Source organism: Prosopis cineraria, unplaced genomic scaffold (genome assembly GCF_029017545.1).
Source record: "Prosopis cineraria cultivar Desert tree isolate PC_DT_omini unplaced genomic scaffold, ASM2901754v1 PC1, whole genome shotgun sequence".
Taxonomy (NCBI): domain Eukaryota; kingdom Viridiplantae; phylum Streptophyta; class Magnoliopsida; order Fabales; family Fabaceae; genus Prosopis; species Prosopis cineraria.
This window is the reverse complement of record NW_026555332.1, coordinates 56,086,704-56,110,543: the sequence shown is the minus strand read 5'-3', so window position 1 is coordinate 56,110,543 and position 23,840 is coordinate 56,086,704. Positions and strand designations below refer to the sequence as shown.

The window sequence follows — 23,840 nt, the reverse complement described above, 5'->3', positions numbered from 1 at the left end:
GAACTTATCAACCTCATGTTTCATTGAACTTCACAATTATCATATTGTAGAACTTTATAATTTTTATTTTATTGTACCATTCACATGTAAAGTCATTGACTTCACTCAGCACATAATCATTGAACTCCTAAAAAATCCAACAACGATGTTTCAAATAATTGCTTGTAATATGTCATTGAACCTTGCAACAATCATCATAGTAGATTTTCAAGCAATTTTTGCAACACTTGCATTACATTTAATTTTACACATTTCAAGAATTAAATAGTAACTAATTAACATATAAAAGTATAAGATAAAATTTCAACGATTACCTCAAACCTTTAAAAGGTCAAATGTTTCATCCCTCAAACACTTATAAGACAATTAGTCACAATGAAATTTATTAATATCCATTTTTGGGCTACTTTTTACTATTAACTCAACACTTTTTTATTCTCAAGATTCATTCTCTTCTCATATAAAAGTACTCATAGGATTTTTTAGCTTCCTCTAACTCATATTAACATCATTGAACTATTATATAGTCATTAATGGAGCCACATTACCCCAACCGCCCCATTAATAATGGATTTTCACCCATTAATGAGCTCTAACAACCAAAAATGCATATGGCCAAGAATGGTAGGATTCATTATCTTAATCTATTCTCACTAACTTTATTTAAATTAATAGGTTTGGACTCATAGCCTTTATGGATTAAAAATTATCATTCTCAACCAAAACCTAACTTTTAACATCAAGAAAATGAAAAAAGATAGGAAGATTTAAGCTCGAAAATCTTAACTCAAATGTTTTCTAGCTCTAATGTATTCTCAATGTTCGAATTCCTCAAGCCCTAATAGAGAACCTTCATCTCTCATTTGTTTTCCTTTGTTTCTTTTCTATTTTTCGCGTCTGATACATTCTTATTTTTGCAAAAAATTGGCCATGCACCGTAACAGACACACAATGCATTGTGGTGGCCTAATCCACAAGCCGCAGCGCATGGTACAAAACCTTGCCTTTTAATTTTCTTCCTCTTTTCACATCCATATGACCCAACTCTTATTTGGACCCACATTTATGGCTGAAATCACAACCAAATATACTCATTAGACCTATCTAGCCACATATCTCGCTAATAAACTTAATTATTTATGTTTAAAATTTGAGGATGTTACACATGCACTCATAAAAAAATATTATTTTTAAAACTTGCAAGTTAAAATTTTTAAGTAGTAAATCTGTATAGTGAATTTAAAAAATATAAAAAAATTAATATTAAATTTATATCGTTTGCATTCAATCTAGATTATCTAGATGTGTGACCTGGCATATTTTCATTCATTTTTTATATTTTTTCATGTTAATAATTATGAAATAAAAAAGGTTAAAATATACTTTTGGTATTCTAATTTTATATAATATTTTAATTTATTTTTAAAATTTTAGAAAATATTTTTTAGTCCTTTAACACTAACAAAGTTAGTTTTAAATATTTTTAATCAATTATTATTATTTTAAAAAAATTAAACTTAATATGTTAACATTTGACAAAGTTTGTTAGTATTTAGAAGTTTAATGTAAAAAATCTCTTGAGATAAAACTAACAATGTTAGGATTAAAGAATTAAAAAGTTACTTTGTAAAAATATTTTTTATCAAAATAAAATATTGTGTTAAATAACCAAATGTATACTTTAGTTAATAAAAAAATTAAAAATTATAGATTTAAAGTATTTAAATTAATTTTGACGGTCAAATGTAGAAGAGAAAGAAGGGTAGTGAAGAGGAGTGAGAGAAAAGAAAATGAGTCCATTATATTTGCGGTGTCACATTAATTGCTACTTGCTAGCCAGCCGTTTGTTAGTGGAAAAAAAGAAAAATTTTAGTCAATGATCATTGTAGAGACTTAATTTTATATGGGTTTAAAATAATTTTAAAATTTTAGTTCAGTTTAAGGGAAAAAAGTTAAAAGAATTTTGATAGTAAAAATATTGAAATATGTTTTACTTGTTATACGAAATCACTAGTTGTTAATTTTCTTACTTCACTTGTTAATTTAAAATGAGTTACAAATTACATGAGTTGATATGTTAATAATTATATAAGATTTGACATTAATTTTTAATCATTAGCAGCAACATTAGTTATTAAATTGCTAACTTTACTTGTTAATTTACTAATATCAGTTGTAAATTTGTGTGTGTGTGTGTGTGTGTGAGAGAGAGAGAGAGAGAGAGGTAAAAACTATGAAAGAATGTCACATATTTATTTTTAAGTTTGCTATAATTCTGTACTTTGAGATATCTTTCATATAACTTTACACTCCAAAGTTAGGTTTGGGGTTAAGTTTGAGATAATTTATTATTTTTTATGTATATAAAATATATTACTCAAGTTAGGAGTTGGATGTAGGATGAATTATTAATTTTTATATGTATATAAAAATTATTTTTTACCTATTTAAAATTCAAATATGATCATTTTTGAATTCAAATTAATATCTATATATTCAAAGTTTTCATGTACCCTAAAAATATACCAAAAATCTAGGTTCATATGATCAAATATATATTTACATGTATATTGAAATTCAAATTTAAATTAATATCTATCTGTTTTAATATTTAAAAAAAAAGAATTTGTGTGAGCATTTAGATCTATGCTCGTGAGTTTTAAATTTCAAATTAGATGATTTCAACTTGTTTGAATAAAAAGGATTAATTTAAATTTCAAAAGTCAAATTAAATAAAAAGGATTAATTTAAATTCCAAATTGTAAGCTATATTAGTGTAAATTTCAAAAATTTTCAATTATATTATATTAGTAATTTAAATTCAAATTTTCCTCTAATGCATGTCTACTATAAATAAACGTGCATGGCTACAATTTCATTTTATGCTTCTAACTTTGATTAATTTTAGTACCGTTCATGAGACTATTGTGCAAATAGTTTATAAAAATTATATTTCAATGGCCCTCATATATTTTCACCACTAATATTTACTTTATCTTTTATTTGTCTATAGCAAGTCTACCTTAACGTTTGATTCCACTATAACACTACCATTGGCATGTAAGTTTTATGCTAATCATGCTATCAATATGTCAAATCGAAAGTGGCAAATCACAATTCAAGTAATCCATCCTTAAAAAATGCTTAGTCTATACTTATTAAACAGATCAAATGTTTAAGATGTCAAGTAAGTCATAATAGATATGATTTTACATGAAAATGATATCAATTTCATTTGCATATATTATGAACAAACTTAGATTTGTGCTCCTTTTTTATAAAGTGATCAAATTGCCATAATTATTTGGAAGCCTTCATGAGATATTTCGGTAGTAGGTAGCAACAGGTGAATATATAAATTTTTAAAGTTTGGTGTCTAAAGTGATGATTTGATGGCTCAAAATTTATGTATATATTAATATTAATCATTGTCCTCATACTCTGATTTTTAAATAATCATTTTGTTTGAATTTCTTAATTTGAATTTTATTTTTATTGATAATTTATATTCAAAATTTTCTCAAATACCAACCTAGGCAGCGCTTCCTTCTTGCTATTTTACGTTTCAAGATAACTTTTTTGTACTTTTGCATTTTGGGAATCAAGTTCGAATACTGATTTATGATTTAGTTTAAACTAATGTTTTAATAATTTATACATATGAACTAATGGAATAGTTATACAATATATATATATATATATATCTTTTAAATATAATATATTACTTTCATCTGCTTTCAGTTAAATTTAAATATTTGAAATTTAGATTTATTTATTTAAAAATGTTATTATGAACTCATAGACGAACACTATCAAATATTAAGTTTTAAATTTTAAATACTCCCTCCATTTAAAAATGTAAACTATTTTTTGAGGAGTTAAATGTTAAAAAATGTAAAGCATTTTTAATTTTTTGAAGCGTAATCATTACTTTTTTTTCAAAAGTTTTCCCATTGATAATAAATTTATATTTATTTAAGGTATTTAATAAGAATAAATATGAAAAGATGGAGTTTATTGGAAAGTAGATAATCACTTTATTGAAAGGTGAGATTCGATTAAAAATACTTTACACTTTTAAACGGGAGGAGTAAATTATTTAAAATTTAAGCAAACACAATAAAATCTTGCATAATATATTTAAAAGAAAATTTTAAAAAAATATTAAAGGCCCTAAAATAATTAAAAATTTATTTTTTTAAGTTTGATTATTTTTAAAAATTAAGGAAGACATCATAAAATTCAGCCAAATAAAAATCAAACACCATAAAAACTTATAAAACAGTTTTTTAAAAAATAATTTTTTTCATGACGTTTATATAAAACTAAAAGTATGATTGGTTTTGGTGATTTTTCTATGATTTTGTAGTTCAAAATTTCTTCTCTACAATTATATGATTCGGGAATTAAAAATGATTGTTAATTCCTTAGTTGGTTCAAGATAATACTTTTAATTTTAAGGATGTAAATTAAAAGAGTGTTTTAAAGGATGTATAACTCCTCATATTTAATTTTCTAAGAAAAATATCTATATTATTAAAAATTCATTTGATTTTTTGAGTATATAACATGAATTAAAATTCAATTTTTATTTGGATTGAAAAAATTTAATTTACTTGAAAATATATAAAAATTAATATTTTATTTGTAAAAACATGATTAATCTAGTTGGGATAAAAAACATCATATCAATATAATGATCACACTTGATATTGGCTAACAAAAATTCTTCTATAAAAATTAGCATGTTGTTGAATGAATGAATAATTATACTTGAATTACATTAAAATATGAATTTCAATTTAAATATAATTTAGTTTTGATGTGGTAATTTTTGATATATTAATCCAAATGAGATAAAAATCAAATATTTAAATAAATATATGATTGACTATTTTAATTCAAATCTAAGGATTAAATAATTTTCTTTGTATTCATTTATAAAATAATAGTATTAATTAATTTAATAATTTTAGTTGATTACTAAGTATTAGGTGATGAAACTCAAATACATAATTGCAATAAGTTAAACGTGCAAAAAAAAAAATCAACTAATTAAAGTTGTAAAAAATTATCAAAGTTACATATCTTTAAAAAATAATTTTTTTAAAATTAATCATACCTTCCATAAAGTGTTTGAAATTTTTGAAATACTATAATTTGAGTATGAAGAGTTAATAATATTAATCATTATATTTAAAATAAAAAGAGAACTATATATATCATTATGTTAATAAGGATGTAGAAGCCAGACGTAAAATTGTTGGAATTGCACATTGATCCATGATGGCAAAAATAACAAATGAATGTGTTAGATGAATCGTGTATAGTATATTGTGGGAGGGAATTCTCTCAACTTCCCTTACTCTCTAGTTCTTATATTTATCATTAGACCATATTTAAATGATTAAAATTTAACATGTTAAAAAATACCATCATATAAAATAAAAATATATAAATAAATTTCAACTATTAAATAAATAAAAAATATTTTATTATTTTATTAAATAATTAAGATAATATATATGTAAATAACAATTTAGAAATGTAAAGGACAAAAAGTAAAACAATCATCATATAAAATATTTAAAAGTCAACATTAATATTTTAAAATTAGATTGAATGACAAATAATAAAGGCTAGCATATCACGGTTCTCATAATTTAACTATTAGACCAACGATCAAACTCATGATGTCAAACTAATGACATGATAATTAAATAAAAATAATATTTATATACACGTGCCAACAAATAGACATATAAGAAATAAAACATCAAAAATATCGATAGTATTCTTTCTAGTTCAAAGTTATTCGGCCATAACATATTAAGTTTTAATTCTATGGACCAATAATTTATATATTTGTTTTAAAATTCTTGACAGATCCTTAAAGGAAAGCAACCCATTAGTTGCCATCTTTCTTTTGGAGGAACAATTGTATTTGACAGAAATTTTAGAAAAATCTTTTATGTTATTTCAAGTGATTTTAAAAGAGACATTGTTTTTGCCACTAATAATATTTTGTACATTTGAGATAATTATCATCTCTAACTAGAAATATGAATTTTTGTGCAACAAATGCAGAGCATTTATCAATGTTCTTTAGAATTTTGCCAACTATATTAACTCAATTGATTATAAGACTTAAGGATGGCTATTAACAAGCTTAAGTTATATCATTTATAAAGCTTGGCTGTTGAGCTTATAGGCTCAATGCTGGCATAAGGGCTTTGAACCCTTTTAACTGTTTTCAAGTTTTTTAAAATAAATATTCGAAAGCAAAACAAATTAAACCATAAGTAATTAAATATTAACCAATTAAAGTATCAAATTATTGTTCAACTTTTCAAAATCAAACCATAAGTCTTTTCTAAATATTAATAAAAAAACAATTATAAACATTAACGGCAACATTACGATGATCGTTTTCATCTTTGTCACTGTTATCTGCAATATCAATAATATTTGATCGTACTTTACTATAAGTTTGCTCGTCCATGGCAAAAATATCAAAATTTTATTTTTTGTTTAGGCTAGAGTTATTTTTTATTTTCCTAACATTTCTACTCTTTTTTTGCAGTCAGATCTTCTCTCTCCTCATTTATTAAATATTAATGAATTATATGTATGCGCGCGCTTAAACATGTCGATACTTCATTTGAGCCCATTAAAAATGGCCAGTTTAAGCTCGATTACCTATTAACACACCTAATTTTAAATGGGCTTGGGAGTGTTTTTTCAACTCTAGATATGTGGATATTGAAATCTCAACTAATTTGTTATTAGCTTTTTTAAATGACTTAATAAAGTCCATTATTGATTCCATATATCCATATTTATATAGCAATATCTATAATTATTTATATTTCAAGGACAAAGCAACATTAGTTCTTACATATATTGACTATAGTTGAAGAGGTAGATAGGTATGTGTTGTTCATACTCCCTGATGAGAAAGTTGTATATTTGAACTTTGATAATATCACGAAAGATGATGGAAATATGAATTCACTTGGAGACTTTTATCTATAAATTTTCTAAATTTTATTTCAATGCCAAGCCTCCAGAATCATGAAATAAGGCTTGAAGTTGGTGTCTCAATTATTTCAATACAAAAAATTGATGAGCTTATGGAGTTGTGTAATGCCATACATTTAAAATAATCAAGATGATAAGTGTTTATTTTTATCATTTTGTTATACTCTACTTGGTACTTACACATACATCACACAATGAGCTTGTTTGTTTTAGCTTATTTTTATGAAAAATCATTTATTTTTTAAAAAATTTATTTTTAAGTTTTCACTATGTTTATTTACACTTTTGAAAAAAAATCAAAATACAAAAAAGAATCAAAATTTTTATTATTTTAATAAGCTACTTTGAATTTTGAAAGTACTCTAATGCAATAGATGATAAAGAATGTTTTAAAAATTTGCGAGATATACAAATATATAATAAAAATTTAAAACAATTAAATAATAATTTATTTTTATAAAATAAAAATCAAGTAGGATATCATACAATTTTAAAATAACAAACTAATAATTATTTTTTATTGTTGTAATCAAATAGAAAACAATATCTATTTTTTTTATAAGATTCTTTCAAAATATATATTTTTAACAAATATCTAAAAATTTCTTACTTTTTAATCTTAAACAAGCAAACCTATTATTAATGATAGCTAAACATCCCCAACACATGCATAACGTACAATATGGAGAACATGTTTATAAAATATTTTGTTATAAAAATTCATCATAAATGATAAGTATGTCACTTATTAAAAAAATATTGTATATGGCACATGTATCGCACGGGTATTTTACTAATCGATAAGTAATGTTAGTAAATTAATAATTAATGTTATTAATTGTCTGACAGGCGAATGTAATTTATAAGTGATTGTAGTACATTAATATATATAGTAAGAAAATTAATAATTAGTGATTTTGTTTAACAAATGAATGTCATTTTGATTTTTTTCACCATCAAAATTCTTTTGAATTTTTCTCCCTGTACAGAACCTAAATTTTAAATTTTTTTAAATTAATCTAAAATCAAGTCTCTAAAGTGGACTAGTGGTTCTTGACTGATTTTTTTTTTTTTTTTAAAAAAAAACCGCACCTGCAATCAACAAGCAATTAACGATATTGTATATGTTGTACAGAGATCTTATCAGTCATTCCCATAACGAGTAATAAATGACATATATAATATTCGATATTATTATTAAACTGGTTGATAAAATTTTTCCTTTTTTTCCAGCGAGAATTTAGTTAGTCAATTAAATGACATCCATTTAATCTTTATATTGAAAAAATATATCAAAAATATTTTCAAGTTACTCATGAGTAAAGTTAAGAAAACAAGTTAATTTAAATGGAGATATGGGCTTAAGGCTTGAGTGTATACATGTTTAAAGGGGCTAGAAAATAAACAGGTTGACTCATTCAATCCAACATGTGTATATGTGTGTGTGTTTATCAGATAGTTTATTAGTATTTAATAAAGATGGGGAAGAATCCAAGTATGAAAAAATAGTAATTTTATTATTAATGTTAAAAATGATAGTGATGAATATGATAATAATCATCACAGTGATGATGCTAATGCTTGGATATTATTTTGTTTATTTAAAGAAGACTTATTTAATTTATTTAGTATTTTTTAGTTTTTATTTGGCAATTTAAATATTGATGTGGCATTTTAATGAGCTAGTATATAATTATTTATGTTTTAATTTGCTTTATTTTATATACTTATTTCAAAAATTGTTGGAAGCAATTAAAAGAGTCCAAAGCCTCAAGGTCGGCCCTAAGCCCACGAGATTAAAGACTAAGCTTTGTAAATATAAACTTTTTAGGTAATTAGATTTTTTAAGTCTAATCCTATTTAAACTCTAGCTTGTTAAGGGTTAGCTTGCTTTTTCAACACTGTAAAATCACTATTGGTTGATAATAATAGGGATAAATTGGTTGAGTGGCTAAAAAATTTTTGTGTTTGAAAAATATAGACTAAATTTTTAAAAATTTAAGAGTTTAAATAATTCACATTAATATATAAAAAATTTATTAATAATGTTTAAATAATTTATTATTAAAAATTTACAAATTTATAAAGATTAATTATATATTATTAACAAATATAATAAATTAATTATAATATAAAATATAATAAATATTAAATTATTAATTTAATTTAATTTTATAACATGAGTCATGTCTATAACTCTGCACGAAGAGTTTGGATTGGTTTGTATAGGAGGAGTTACTAAAGCCGGTTGAATTGAAAAGAAAAAAGAAGAAGGAAAAAGAAAAAAGATGTTAACACTTTAAAAGCACAATATTACTTTAATAAATAGCAGGATATTCAATGTTCTCGTGAAACGAGGAAAATATTTATATAAATATAAATAAAACGCAAACTCCAACTTCGCTGTCCTCTGCGGCTGCGTCATCGGACACCAAGTAGAGAGGGCAACTTTCCGACCAGATTAACCCTCAATACCGAAAACGGTAAAGAATAAAGGCTACAGCTGCGGACGAACCTTCCCCAGTTCCTCACATCAAATACAAATTTCTTTCTTATGGTAAGTTAGTGTTTGAGACTTGGAAGAGCCTGGGCTTCAATTTCTCCGCAACTGCAAGTTCAACTTTCAAATCTCTTCCTATTAACCCGAGACTATAATAGGAACGAAGCCCTAGATAGAAAACGAATTAAATATCGCATCTTTCAGATTTTTTTTTTAATGATAAGTTTTTTGTAAATGGATTTCTTCCCTTTGTGTCGAAACTACTCAAAGATTTAAATAACATGTTTTTCGGGATTCCATGGGTTATTCTTCAGGTGCCTTCGTCGTGGACTCGGATGACTTGGGAGTCCAACCTAACTTCCTTGCTGCTTTACCATCCTGAAGCAATTTAGAGGTTCTTCCATCCACTTTGTTTCAATTATGTTGTTTCAGTTGGATTCTTTCAATTGAGACATTTCTTTCAGTTCTCTCTATTGGCTGTCTTCCAAATACTCGCATAGGAATAAAATTTACCGCGAAACATATTGCGATGTTGATTGTTAAGTTTCTCTTATTATGAATGCATATTTTGCACTCTTGCTATACTCAGTCTTCAACTTTGGGCTAACCTTATTGAAGTATTGTGATAATCACCTTCTATTTCCCTCGAGAGGAAGATCTTGAGCGGCCGTGAAAATAATGGAATTCAGATTGAAGAGAGTTTCACTTTACCCTTATTCCTAAATTCCTGATAGTGTTGCATGTTGTAGCAGTTGCATTATTTAGAGGTGAAATGGGGAAGAATGCCCCCTCTACTTCGTACAATTTTTAATTTGTTTCATAACCTGTTCTTGTTTACACTAGGAGAGCTAAAAACGATTTTACATTTAGTTGGTTAATGTGAATGCAATGCCTTGTAAAACTACTTCTGTAAAGAAGACATGTGAATCAAAATACTTTTTTAAATTTCAACATAGTTTTGAGCAGTCATTCATTTTATTTATGTGGTTCAGGTGTCAAATGTTGGACAACTCATCAAATGGCTTTTTTTAATTGATTACTTCATAAAAGAAAGAATGAGCATTAGTTTTAATCAAATTTCAGCTTTTGAATGTTTGCTTCCTTTATCAGCTTCTATAGATGAATACAGTTTCAGGTTGACCTAATATGAGAATAGAGACTTTAACCTCCAATGATTTCTGTTAAAATTGATGACGATGTCCCACTGAAAGCTTGTGGATCCTTGCCAAATGTTAGCCAATTATAAGTTGCCTATGAAGGGACATCTAACATAAATGGTAAGAAGATTAATGCTTCAAGTCTGATCACTGATGATAAAAATAGAATCCTCACGCTGCTTGACTCAATTTGAGCTGTATGACCTTCTCATCCTCTTTCACATGATAAAATGCTTTCTTTATAGGATCATTTTATTTTTTGAATGAATAAAGGGAAAATTGATTTAGCTCTCAAATTTGTTCCTTTTTTGTACCACTCTTTTCTTGTATATATATTTGAATTCTTTTTTATGAATAATTTCAAGGATGTAATCAACTAATCATAATTTTCAAAATTTGAAAAACATTTACTATAAATCTAAACATGGCACTACAGTTTTATTGTAATTGAGCTAGTAAGTTCAGTTGTATTTCTTAATCTTTTTAACCATTCTAATGTTGGGCTAAACAATTGCATCTGAATTGAGCCTTGTTGAATCTAATCATATCATGATCATACAAAAATAGAATCTACTGATTACCTTGTAGATCATATCATCAAAGTTGTTTCCATAATTACCGTGATTGGCAATAGATGCCTAATTTAGCCAGGTATGACTTCTCTTTGATTTTGTTCCTTATCTGTTATTAATTTGGTGTGCATCAGGTTTTCTTGTGCATGTATAATTGAGGTTGGCTACTTTGCTGAGTGAAACTATTTTCAAAAAGGAACTTTTCCTCTTTCTTAGGCTTCTTTCAAAACATGGATTCACGAAAGTGCATGGCTTCTACTGGTGCATCATTAGTTAATGTATCACCTTTAAGCTTTGCAAATCAGATGGATAAGATGGCCCGACCTTGTAATGATAAAGGAGCTTCTGGTCATGCTGTTGACACTGATGTGGATATAGACCTCAGAGAAGTTTACTTTTTGATTCTGCATTTTTTGTCTGCTGGGCCATGCAAGAGGACTTTTGAGCATTTCTGGAATGAACTTTTGGAGCACCAGCTTCTACCTAGAAGATATCATGCTTGGTTTTCAAGAAGTGGTTTGTACAGTGGGAATGATGATGATGATGGCATTTCTTTCCCTTTGAATTACAACATATTGGTGGACAGGTACTTTTCCCCCCTCTAAAAACACACAATGTGGCGGTAAATTTCACTTATGCTAGTAAAAGTAATTGCAATGTGCAATTATAGGGAATGTTTTTGAAAAAAGGCCCAGCACAGAAATGCAATAAGCGTTTTGAACTACTCTTTCTCTCCATTTTTTTCATAGAGGTCCAATGTCTTCAACTTTTAGGAACTCACATTTGTCATGGCCATAGGCATAGCTTGCTCCAAATGTCAGTTTTTTTCAAATTTAAATGTGCCTATAAAAATTCTGTAGGTAGAAAAAAATGTGCCTGTGGAAATGGGGATCTTTTATATTTTAAAGCAAACTTTCTTTTCTTTTCTTTTTTGTTTTTTTGTTTTTTTTTTTTGGGAAAACTCTTGCTAGGCTTGGGAAACTATTTAAGTTAGTAATGGCCTTCTCCTACTATTACTTGTGTGCGCATTGAAGTTTGGTCATTTATGTAACCACAAGGTATTCTCACATAGCAAAGGATCACTTGGTAAAGCTTCTGAGGCAATTAGTGCTGAGTACAGCCCATCCCATGCACAGCAAACTTGAAGGAAGTACCCCTAATGCTGCTGATGTTCCTACTTTACTTGGATCTGGTTCCTTTTCTCTTTTGGACAGTACGTGATGTGCTCTTGTAATCTACTTTCTCTATTCAATTATTTGACCTATCATTATATTCCTGTAGTTTTAAATTAAGGTGACACATTACAAATGTCTGTTAACTGAGACGAGTACAGTTTTAAACTTTCGTTGCTATCAGACTTTTCTGCTAGTATCATAGTCAATATATTAATAAAGTGAATTCGTGGTTGCAAATTTCCATCAATGTCTTATGTTATTCTTATCCTTCAGACTGAGGGATGTGTTAATATTTTAAGGGATTTGGGTTTTAGTGATAGGCCTATGTTGGACAACTCAAACCTAGTTTGAATTGATGCTTTGTTATTAATAATTTTACATATGAACATTCCATGATTATGTTTGCATCACAAAATACAGATTTAAGTAAATTATCTGATGTCTTCCCTCAGGGTTGTAAATGAGCTGAGCTAATATTTTTTATTTAGTTAAATTTTTTTATCTGCACGTAAGTAAGTGCATGTTATGTTTATAATACTGTTCATGAATTAGTTCATATATAGAACAAGTTGAGAATGAACAACGATTTAAAGTTGTATGTGGGTTCACACTATTTCAAATAAACTAGTATGTGGGATCACTCTATTCCAAATGAACTCACTTGATCACGTTTTGGCATGTGTCATATTCAGTGAACTTCTCTAGTGAGATTGCTGGTTGGGTTGTGTGCAATGTAACCATTGTCTGGCAGTTTTTTTTTTTCTCCTTTCAATTTTTTTTGAGCTTGTATAACAGTAGGAAGGGCCAGGATGATAAATATCTGGATATTTGTTCAAATAGTTTTTTTTTGCATGGCGTTTCTTCTTGGTTCTCTCTTTTTTCCAAGTTTGGTACTATTCTAAAGTCTGTAATGTCAACTCTGTATCTAAACATGTCATAGTCTGGCCCTATCTATTTGGCCCTATCTGCATTGTAAATCACAGAATATAAATATCTATTTTACCTTAGTTTCTGGTTTTTTGCACAGTTGATAGGAAAACAGCAGAGAAGCAAGTTAAGCCCCTTCCAGCTTACCTGCGTTGGCCTCACATGCAGGCTAATCAAGTTCAGGGGCTATATTTAAGGGAAATTGGAGGTGGTTTCACAAGACACCATCGAGCCCCATCAATTCGATCTGCATGTTATGCAATAGCCAAACCATCAACTATGGTACAGAAGATGCAAAACATAAAGAAGTTGAGGGGACATCGTGTGGCTGTCTATTGTGGTATGGCTTGCTCTTTTGCTAAACTTGTGATTTGATTTCTTTCAGCTAAAATTGAGTGATTTGATAGGAAGTTGAACATTGATTTGAAGATTAGCGGTTAAAAGTTACTTGGTTAAAAATTGTTGGACAATTGTCATGCAGCCATATTTGATCGATCTGGAAGATATGTGATCAGCGGTTCAGATGATCGTCTTGTTAAGATTTGGTCTATGGAAACTGCATTTTGTTTAGCCAGTTGCCGTGGACATGAAGTGAGTTGAGAATATGGTTCATGAAAGTAATTTTGATATGTGTGATTTTAGCCTTTATTGTCATTAAATCTGATTCTGTGATTATTTGGATTGAAGGGTGATATCACTGATTTGGCTGTAAGCTCAAACAATGCTTTGGTGGCATCTGCATCAAATGATTTTGTCATTCGAGTTGTAAGTCTATGTTGACTTTTGTCATCTTCCTGTATTTCTTGGGAAACTGAGCTGATATTTACTTTTCAACAGTGGCGCTTACCAGACGGAATGCCAATATCAGTTTTACGGGGACATACTGGGGCTGTTAACACAATCGCATTTAGTCCTAGGCCCAGTGCTGTATACCAGCTTTTATCGTGAGTCCAAGCTGTAGTACTTTAATAGGATTTTTTGGCTTTCAAATCTTGTTGCTAGTCTATACTAGCAACGCCAAAATTTTATCCTAAGATTGGATTAGTTTATTGCTTATGAAAAATTTTGAAGTATTTTTTATCTGAGGTTTAGTTAAATTTTATGGTTACTGCTTAAAATTTGAGTTTGTGATGATGATGATGGTGTTACTATTATAATTATTAAAATTGTTCCTTTGAACTGAGATTTAAATTTATTTGCCACCCTTAAATATCAAATTCTGTGGGCATGTTATTAGCATTTTAAAGTATGAAATTAAATGATTGCATTAACACAGTTACCTTTTCAACAAAGAACGTATTTTTATCCCTTGAAAATTACTTAAACTATTTTAGTTTGTGTGTAGGTTGATGTCTATTCTAAAATATTGGGTAGTTTCAATCATCCTTCCAATATTTATCCAAATTTACTAAGCATACCTTATGTTGCAGAACAATATTTATTTTTTTGGTTTTTGTGATTTCCTTATAAGCAATCAAGATCTTCAAGTCTGAGGATTCTTATTTTGTTACTCCACATTTTGAGGTATGTAGGTCATCAGATGATGGAACTTGTCGAATATGGGATGCAAGATATTCACAGTGCAATCCACGGATATACCTGCCTCAGCCTTCAGATTCCATAACAGGTCAGATCTTTGTTTCTATTGCTGTTAATTGGTCAGACCTTGATCTGGATATGGCCTGAGTTTATTAATCAGGGATAACTACTATGCTGTATTGGGGATGGTGCTATGCAAAAGTTTAGATTCTATAAATTTTTTTATTAATATGCATCTTAGAAGAATAAATGTAACTTTCATAGCTCATTCAAACCAAATTCTCAAATTTGGGATTTTTGACATGGTCTGAACTTTGTAATCTTTGTGCTGAATGCTAGTTCAAAATATAATTATAACTTGGTAGTTCCTCACTTAAAGACATTTTAGATCAGTAGTCTGACCTGCTGATTGCCATAAATTCTTGTTATTTAGCTATTCTTGATTGCTTATTGGATTGTGAGAAGAATTGTAAAGTTTATTGCAGGGAAGAACAACGGTCCGCCTACTAATTTACCTTCCTCAAGTAATGGTCAACAGAGCTATCAAATACTTTGCTGTGCGTATAATGCAAATGGAACTGTTTTTGTCACTGGTAGCTCTGATACTTTTGCGAGGGTATGTTTACTTAGGACTTCTCTGATGCATTTTGTTATTCTTCCTAATGCTTTTGACTTTAGTTGTTGAAATGTTACATCCACTCAGATCTTTTTGCTGGGCTACAATTATTGGTAGGTGTGGAGTGCTTTTAGGTCTAACTCAGATGATTCAGAACAACCAATACATGAGATGGATTTGTTGGCTGGCCATGAAAATGATGTTAATTATGTGCAGTTTAGGTTCGCTAGTCCTGGTTATATCTTTCTTTTATTTTCTTTTCTTCTGTTTATTTATTTTATGCATAGTTTCATTTGTCTTTGCAACTTCCAAATGCAGTGGTTGCTCAGTGGCTTCAAAATTTTCAACATCTGACTCTTTGAAGGAAGAAAATGTCCCAAAGTTCAGAAATTCCTGGTCAATATATATTTTAAGATTTGCATATTATAGTCTGTTACTCTTGTATGATGTTCAATCTAATTAGTGCAACCTTTTCTCTTGACTAAATGTGGCAATAGTGTTTTCACGCACTGTATTCTTCAGGTTTTGTCATGATAACATAGTCACCTGTTCCCGTGATGGAAGTGCAATTATATGGGTTCCTAGATCTCGTAGATCTCACGTGAGTTTCTTTAAATAAGGTTTCCATGGAAATTTGTTTCCTTTTTATTCCTCGAGGCACTGCCCTTTTTTATCTATAATCAATCAAGGTATATTGTACTGGGTAACTAAATGAATACCCATGTGATGCAGTTTCTTTTATTAACATGATAATAGTCTTTAATGTGTAATTTATATGTTCATTGATCCTGCTTCAGGGAAAAGTGGGACGGTGGACTCGTGCATATCATTTGAAAGTGCCTCCACCACCTTTGCCTCCTCAGCCTCCTCGAGGGGGTCCAAGGCAGAGATTTTTGCCTACTCCTCGGGGTGTCAATATGATTGTATGGAGCCTGGACAATCGATTTGTACTAGCTGCTATCATGGGTAACGTTGTAGATTAAAATTGATGCTTTAATAGGGTGGGAAAGTATATACTCACTCAGATCCATAGATTTGCCTAAATTATTCAAAAGGTTGTATTTGGAAATTTTGGCTTCATTGGAAACTAATTTTCCATGAAGTTAAAGCAGGGAGCATCTAGAAGTTATTTCATGTTCTTCTTACTAATAGTTGCTGCTGATATGCACACCATGTCATATCCTCAATGCACTACTTAACATCTTTTTGCATTTATTCATGCATACATTGCAATTTTGTGAACATCTCCCTTTACCTTGTCTCATTGGAGGAAAATTTACTAGGGGACAATCCAAAATGGCAGCAAAGTTGCTTGCATCCATCTGCTGATAGCTTGTCTGATATGGGGCAACCAAGTGATAGCTCACAGTAATCTGAAATCCCATGGTGTGTAATCTCACGGAAAACAACACTAATCAAAATATCCTCACAATTGAAAAAATTCAATTCACAAATTAAAATCAAGTATCTAAAATACAAATGACTTAATTGTTTAAATGAACTTCTAAAAATCTAAATGACACAATTTTAGTTAATCTAGGATTTCAAGTGGATAGATCATATCCCTAATGGATATATTGTATCCTTATTTAACTTAAAACAAAATAAATTAATTTTCCTAAACTTAAATTTAAAATGAAAATAAGATAAACTAATTGGATTTATGGACTTGAGTGTCTTGGGTTAAGCCCAATATACTAAGAGTCTTTCTTTGGTCTTTTAGAACTTCATTTGCTTTCAAGACTTCTTGATCATTTAAAACATGCTTAATTAATGAATTTAGGGCTTCGTTTGTTCTCTTAGTTTTGGATCTAGTCATTGGTCTTCCAATGTCTTGTAATGGGTCAGAGGTACTAAATATTGGATTTTGACTCATCCATTGATTCCTATCATTCCCTCTCTCTTGAAGAGGATTCGTTCTTGAATCACATGTATCAAATAAAGAAAGGTCTGCATTGTTGAATGTAGTTGACACATTCTCATAGAAGCTAGAGAGGTTTATCTTGTAGGCATTGTCATTAATTCATTCCAGCACTTGAAAAGGTCCATCGTCTTTTGGATGCAACTTTGTCTTCCTCAGATTTGGAAATCTTTCAGGCCTGAGATGTACCCAAATCCAATCTCCAGGTTCAATTGAAGCCTTTACCTTAAAGGAGAATAAGACATAGAATATGCATTTGGGTTTAATGTAAGATTATGACCCAATTTGCCTCGTCCAAGTGTACACTTGTGTATTGGACTTTTAATATTTGATTTGGGTTCTCAACACATATTATAGCCTCTTGATTATGAATATCTTTACTTGGGTTTTCCTTTACTTGAATGACATGACTTTGGGTGGCCTGATGGCATAACATGCCACCTAAGACATGGTTTCCACATATGTTGCCATGTAGGACTTGACTGCCATGTAGGGTTCCATCTTGGATGTCACTTGGGATGATACTTTGGATGCCAATTGTGTTACCACGCAGCATCACATCATTGTCTTTTGATCTTGCAGATTGCAGAATATGTGTTTGGAATGCAGTTGATGGAAGCTTAGTGCACTCTTTGACTGGCCATACTGCATCAGTAATCTCTACTCCCCCTCTACCTTTTTTCTTTTTATGCATTGCTAGTTTGCTCTTGACGGAAACAAGTTTGATTTTTGTTATATTATTTGTACTCTTTCACCTTAAGTTGAACTTTCTAATGTTGCTTCACTTTTCAATGTTTGTCAGTCTTATGTTCTGGATGTTCATCCCTTCAACCCTCGGATAGCTATGAGTGCTGGTTATGATGGACGAACAATTGTGTGGGATGTAAGCTCCTCATCTTTCAAGTTTTTAAGAATTGTGTGCTCTTAACGTATAACTATCTAAATTATGATTCTCTGATATATATTCTGTTTCAAGATATGGGAGGGTGTACCTATTTGGACGTATGAGATTGGAAGGTTTAAGCTGGTGGATGGGAAGTTTTCTCCGTAAGTGTCAATAGAATAATCTATATTACTATGCTTTTGTTCATTTATGTTTTCTTACTATCGTGCATTCAATTATTTCCTTTCTATCAGCAAAAACCGGGGGGAAAAGAAAAGAATATGAGCAAAAACAAAAAATTGCCTTTCATGTTTATGATTTTCTCCGTGCAAAGATTTTGGTTTATTCCATTACCATACTACGGTAAATGGGTGATAATATAATGAAGGTTTTCTGTGTTTGTTTTCTCAATTGAATTTGATTTGTCTTGTGACTTGATTGTAGTTGACTTTGGCAAAGAGTAACTCTACTTAGCTGTCTAATCTTTTCATGTTCTTTGTTTTCTCAATTGAGTTTCATTTGTCTTTGTTTTCTAGCATATATTCATGTATGCATTCTGATTGTAAGTTAGATATTTATCACTTCAAATTTTAACATTAATATACGGTAAACAATGATATTTCCTTTTCATTTTTTACACGTAGGGATGGAACATCAATTGTGCTCTCAGATGATGTAGGCCAAATATATTTTCTTAATACAGGTCAAGGAGAGTCCCAGAAGGATGCAAAGTATGATCAGGTGGTCAAATATAGAAATGCTGCTTCCCCTTTTTTGTTAACCATGTTAGTATTTAATAAGATTATTTATGATGTTACAAGTTTATTTATGATGTATTGTTTCTTGATTTGTCTCGCAGTTTTTTCTTGGGGATTATCGACCCCTTGTACGGGATACCCAGGGAAATGTTCTTGATCAGGTTTTTACTAACCATTATGCCATGTACTCAGTGATTTTGTCATCAGGATTGATGTGAAAATAAAATATATCATTTTTCAGGTATTCAATACATCTGCTAATATATATAACACTTGGTGCAGGAGACTCAACTTACACCATATCGAAGAAACATTCAGGATCCTCTGTGTGATTCTAGTATATGCTTGGCTCCTATGCTGTAATTCATGCACTTCTTTTTGGGTCAAAATACACCTATGAACTATTTTCATTACCAGGTATGGTGCCATACCCAGAGCCTTATCAGAGTCAATTTCAGCGTCGTCGGCTTGGTGCTCTCGGCATTGAATGGCGTCCTTCATCAATAAAGTATGCTGTTGGTCCAGATTTCAGTGTTGGCCAGGACTACCAGGTGATCCCCTTGGCGGATTTGGAAAGAATGGTTGAGCCACAACCAGAGTTCATAGATGCTATGTTCTGGGAGCCAGAAATTGAAATTATAAGTGATGATAATGACTCAGAATACAATGTAAATGATGATAATACTAGTGAAGCTGAGCAGGGGGGTATAAGTTCAATCTCTACTAGTGATCCAGAGTGCAGTGGAGATGATTGGGATAGCCTTCGAAGGTCAAGAAGGAAAAAACAAAATGTTGAAGTAAGTAGTGCTTTTATCTATTTTGGACTAAATCTTTGATTACAGCTTCTTCCCTAACCTTAATATCTCTCAGGTGGAGTCAACGACTTCTTCTGGAAGGCGTGTCAGGAAAAGGAACTTGAATGATTGTGATGGCATGCCGTCTGGAAGTAACAGAATTAAGAAATCAAAAAACATCCGGAAATCATCTAAAGGAAAATCTTCCAACACCAAGACAATAAGACCTCAGCGGACGGCTGCACGGATTGCTCGTAATATGTTGTCCCAGATGGATGAAATATCTACAGATGGGGAAGACGTTGATCTTGAAGATGAATCATCTGACAGTTTGCAAGATTCAGATATTATTAGTGAGCCTGAAAGGAAGATTCAAAATGTGTGTGAGGAACATAAACAACCATTTCTTGATAGCCTTGCTAATGCATCCAAGCCTCCTGCACATTCAGAGTCTCAAGCTAATGTTGGAAATAGAAGGCGGCTGGTTCTTAAGTTTTCACTTCGAGATTCTAAGAAAAATTTACCTTTAGAGGACATGGCTCATGCGTGTGACACTCAGACTGACATGGTATGTGAGTCTTCCAAATCTCTAGAAAGTATCCAAAAATCTCTACTGGACAGAAGTTCTACAGACCCAGCATTATCATTTATAGATGTGAATGTTGCACCTCCTGAAAGCCACCACATACATGAAGATATGAGAGACACATCCAGCAATATTGGGTATGTTAAATTCTAGATAATTGTAAAATTGGTAGAACTCTCCTTTTTTTTTAAAAAAAAAAACAACTGTCTGTCTTAGAATTAAGGTTTTTTCTGGCCTCATTTTGCAGAAGATTGGAACAGGCAGTGACCAGTGATGTAGAGAGAATGAATTGCAGGAATCATCCAAAGTCTGCTCATCTTGATAATGCACTCCAACCTTCGTCTCTCGAGTCTTCACTGCCTGGCAACCATTATCTGAATGGTGACGAGTCATTGACATCTGGGAATTGTTTGTTGAATGGTGGTGACAAACGCACGGATGACTCACTAGAAGGAACTGAAGTTACTCCTGACCTCAAAATGAAAGCACCTATAAATTCAACTAAGTTAGTTCTTAAAAAGAAACAAATTTCAGCAGACAATAAAAGTCCGTGCAATCTGAAATTTGTTAGCCCTCAGATAGATTCTGAGAATCCCTCATTTATGGTGTCTAATTTAGGAATGGAAGAACCTGAAGAGGATCACTATAATGAAAAAATAAGTTCTCTGCAGCAATCATGTTCATATTCTGACAATAAAGCACATGATCACACCCAACAAAAGGACAGATCATCAAAATGTGAGGTCAATCCTAATGTTGGTGCTGACAAGGAAGAGAACACCCTGATTGTCAATAGACATATTGATTCAGGAATTGATCGATGTAATGCAGTAAGTGATCCAATACGTAGAACACGATCCATTAGAATAAAGACAACATCAGAGGAGTCAAATAACTTGAACCTAAGGATTAAGATTAGAGGGGGTCAAACTTCAGGTGGAACATTGAATCAGGCAGGATTTTCTGCTAACATGTCTGATCATCTTCATCAAAGATCAAGGCCTATAAGAAACAGACGGAGTGGATATTTTGCAGGTGATTCTGAGGCATTGATTCAAAGGATGTCAAACCCCCCAATCAAGAAGTTGTCGTGGCTGATGCTGTCAGAGCATGAGGAGGGTTACCGTTATATTCCTCAACTTGGTGATGAAGTTGTATACTTGAGACAGGTAGTTCATGGTTCTTTTACCTTGTAGAATTTGGTGCTTCAGTAGCTTGCTTCTATAACCTGTTCCTTAGTCCGCACAATTTCTTTGTTGGCAGGGCCACCAAGAGTACATAGAGTCGTGTCAGTCCTATGAAGTTGGTCCTTGGAGATCAATTGCAGGACTCCGTGCTGTTGAAATTTGCAAGGTTGAAGAACTTGATTACGCAACGGTAGCAGGTTCTGGAGATAGCTGTTGTAAACTCAAACTTAGATTTGCAGATCCTTCTTCTAATGTGTGTGGTAAATCATTCAAATTAACTCTGCCTGAATTGATTAATTTTCCGGATTTTGTTGTTGAGAAAACATGGTATGATACTGCCATGAGGAGAAATTGGTCACCAAGAGATAAATGCATGGTCTGGTGGAGAAATGCAAATGGGGAAGGGGGAAGTTGGTGGGAAGGTCGTATTCTTTCAGCACAGGCCAAAAGTCATGAGTTTCCAGATAGTCCATGGGAGAGGCATATGATCCAGTACAAGACTGATCCGACGGAAACTCATTTGCACAGTCCTTGGGAACTGTATGATCCTGAGATCCAATTGGAGTACTCTCACATCGATCATGAGATCAGAAATAAGCTGTTGTCTTATTTTTATAAATTAATCCACAAAGTGAGTATACATCTTTTGCTTCTCATAATTTGTCTGTTTTCTTAACATAGGCTTTTTAATACGCATAGCTCCGATTTTGAGTTAATAAAATAGGAATTAAGTAGCTTGAAAACGAAAGAAATAGGAATGGGATGTTTAATTATTTTCCCCCCCTTAATGCAGGATAGTGATGGTATGCAGGCATTGAACCGAGCAGCTGAGAAGTCAGACTTTTTAAACAGGTGTGAAAACAATATTTGCAAAAGTATGAAATTAAAATTTGTTACTTTATCAGAAAGAAGTGAAGAGATGTACCTTTGTGATTTTGATAAAGCCAGGTCCGGGGAATATCAGGACTTCTTATCACTTCCTAACTGATACTAGTTGCAAGCAAGCCTTTAGTTTGATTTTTTTTCCCTTAAAAAAAGGACGTTGGCAGAAAGGGGGGAAGTGAGAACGATGGGGAGTGGTTTCATTTTAAGTATAATCAGTGGCTAGATAATCGAGTGAAAAATTGAAATTCATTGGCTTGTATTGCAGGTTTCCTGTTCCGTTATATCCTCAATTGATTCTATCAAGGTTGAAGAATGACTATTATCGGAGCGTGGAAGGTGCTAGGCACGATATCATGGTAATGCTAACAAATGCTGAGAATTTCTTTACAAAAAATCCTGCGCTGTTGAGCAAGATCAAGCGCACATCAGATTGGTTTAGAAGAAAACTTGAGAGGATATAGAAAGTGTAATACGGATTTTTGATCTTAAATTTCATTCCATTCTTTAATCCAATTTTGGGTATGAGTTGGTCTATAGGTACAAAAAAAAAAAAACAAAAACAAAACAAAGCAAAGCAAAACAAAAGAAAGAAGAATGGAGATGGCTAAGATGCTTCGTGTGTATCCGTGGGCGTGTGTATATCTATTCTGGCTTATCTTTGTAGATGCCAATTATCTGCGTAATGATAGAGGTGGGCTTTCTGGCCCTTCTACATATTTGAATGCTTTGGTCATTCTTTGTAGGCCACGCCTGGTGAACAGTACACATGCATGGTACTGATGGTACTAAAAATGTGGTATTATCGCTTTTAATATTTTGAGTGCGAATGGACATGTCCCAGATTGGTGGTGCTAACTTGGACTTAGAAGTGGATAGAGTATCAACAACGAACGGTTGAGTAGGAAGCAAGGTTTCACTGGCATGCTAGCATTTTAGTAATTGGAGGGTTTTTCACGACGACCGGGATTTCATAATTAGTAGGTCAAGGCATTACAGTTTGCAGTATGATAGTGTTGTGGAGGCCAATCCCAGCCAGACAGTCACATTCCAAAGCACATCTGCGATCAATTTCTTGTCGAGGGAAGGACACGATGAGTGGTGTGTTGGGTTTTTCTCTGGCAAAGCGTAGACAGGTAGATAGCCGAGGTAATTGGCATGTTCATGTCGTTGTGCTTTTTCAGATGGATGGGAGAAATGGTAATAGGCAACGAGGAGGGGAATTATGTGCCGCGAATAGCATTGCTTCCAATTTTGTTCAGTCAACGAATCTTCATTCGCAAATCCAGCTTCAAATGCGCT

General features: G+C 31.2%; 1 protein-coding gene across 4 annotated transcripts; it reads left to right on the top strand.

The window, feature by feature from the left end:
* Positions 1-9,442: 9,442 nt before the first annotated feature.
* On the top strand, positions 9,443-23,257 carry LOC129313422 (uncharacterized). 4 transcript variants are annotated; one of them, XM_054956512.1, is made up of 26 exons: positions 9,443-9,598; positions 9,856-9,935; positions 11,487-11,856; positions 12,329-12,483; positions 13,473-13,712; positions 13,854-13,963; positions 14,060-14,137; positions 14,210-14,316; positions 14,905-14,999; positions 15,397-15,527; positions 15,645-15,748; positions 15,846-15,923; positions 16,050-16,128; positions 16,325-16,493; positions 18,031-18,101; positions 18,251-18,331; positions 18,425-18,495; positions 18,976-19,072; positions 19,191-19,250; positions 19,372-19,426; positions 19,507-19,886; positions 19,960-20,606; positions 20,717-21,638; positions 21,733-22,287; positions 22,450-22,508; positions 22,807-23,257. In XM_054956512.1, exons 3-26 carry the CDS (start codon positions 11,501-11,503, stop codon positions 23,000-23,002), a joined length of 4,896 nt encoding a protein of 1,631 aa, XP_054812487.1. In that variant the 5' UTR covers positions 9,443-9,598; positions 9,856-9,935; positions 11,487-11,500; the 3' UTR covers positions 23,003-23,257. The 4 variants fall into 4 exon arrangements, with proteins under 4 accessions (XP_054812487.1, XP_054812480.1, XP_054812496.1 ...); XM_054956505.1 differs by having other exon boundaries at positions 11,405-11,856; XM_054956521.1 differs by lacking the exons at positions 9,443-9,598; positions 9,856-9,935 and adding an exon at positions 9,987-10,818 and having other exon boundaries at positions 11,405-11,856.
* The last annotated feature ends 583 nt before the right edge of the window (positions 23,258-23,840 follow it).

Bases quoted from the DNA above. Each gene is read 5' to 3' on its own strand.
- LOC129313422 (XM_054956512.1), top strand. From the start codon at position 11,501: ATGGATTCACGAAAGTGCATGGCTTCTACTGGTGCATCATTAGTTAAT. The intron at 16,129-16,324 runs GTGAGTTTCTTT...ATCCTGCTTCAG, and splicing joins CTAGATCTCGTAGATCTCAC to GGAAAAGTGGGACGGTGGAC. The intron at 21,639-21,732 runs GTAGTTCATGGT...CTTTGTTGGCAG, and splicing joins AAGTTGTATACTTGAGACAG to GGCCACCAAGAGTACATAGA.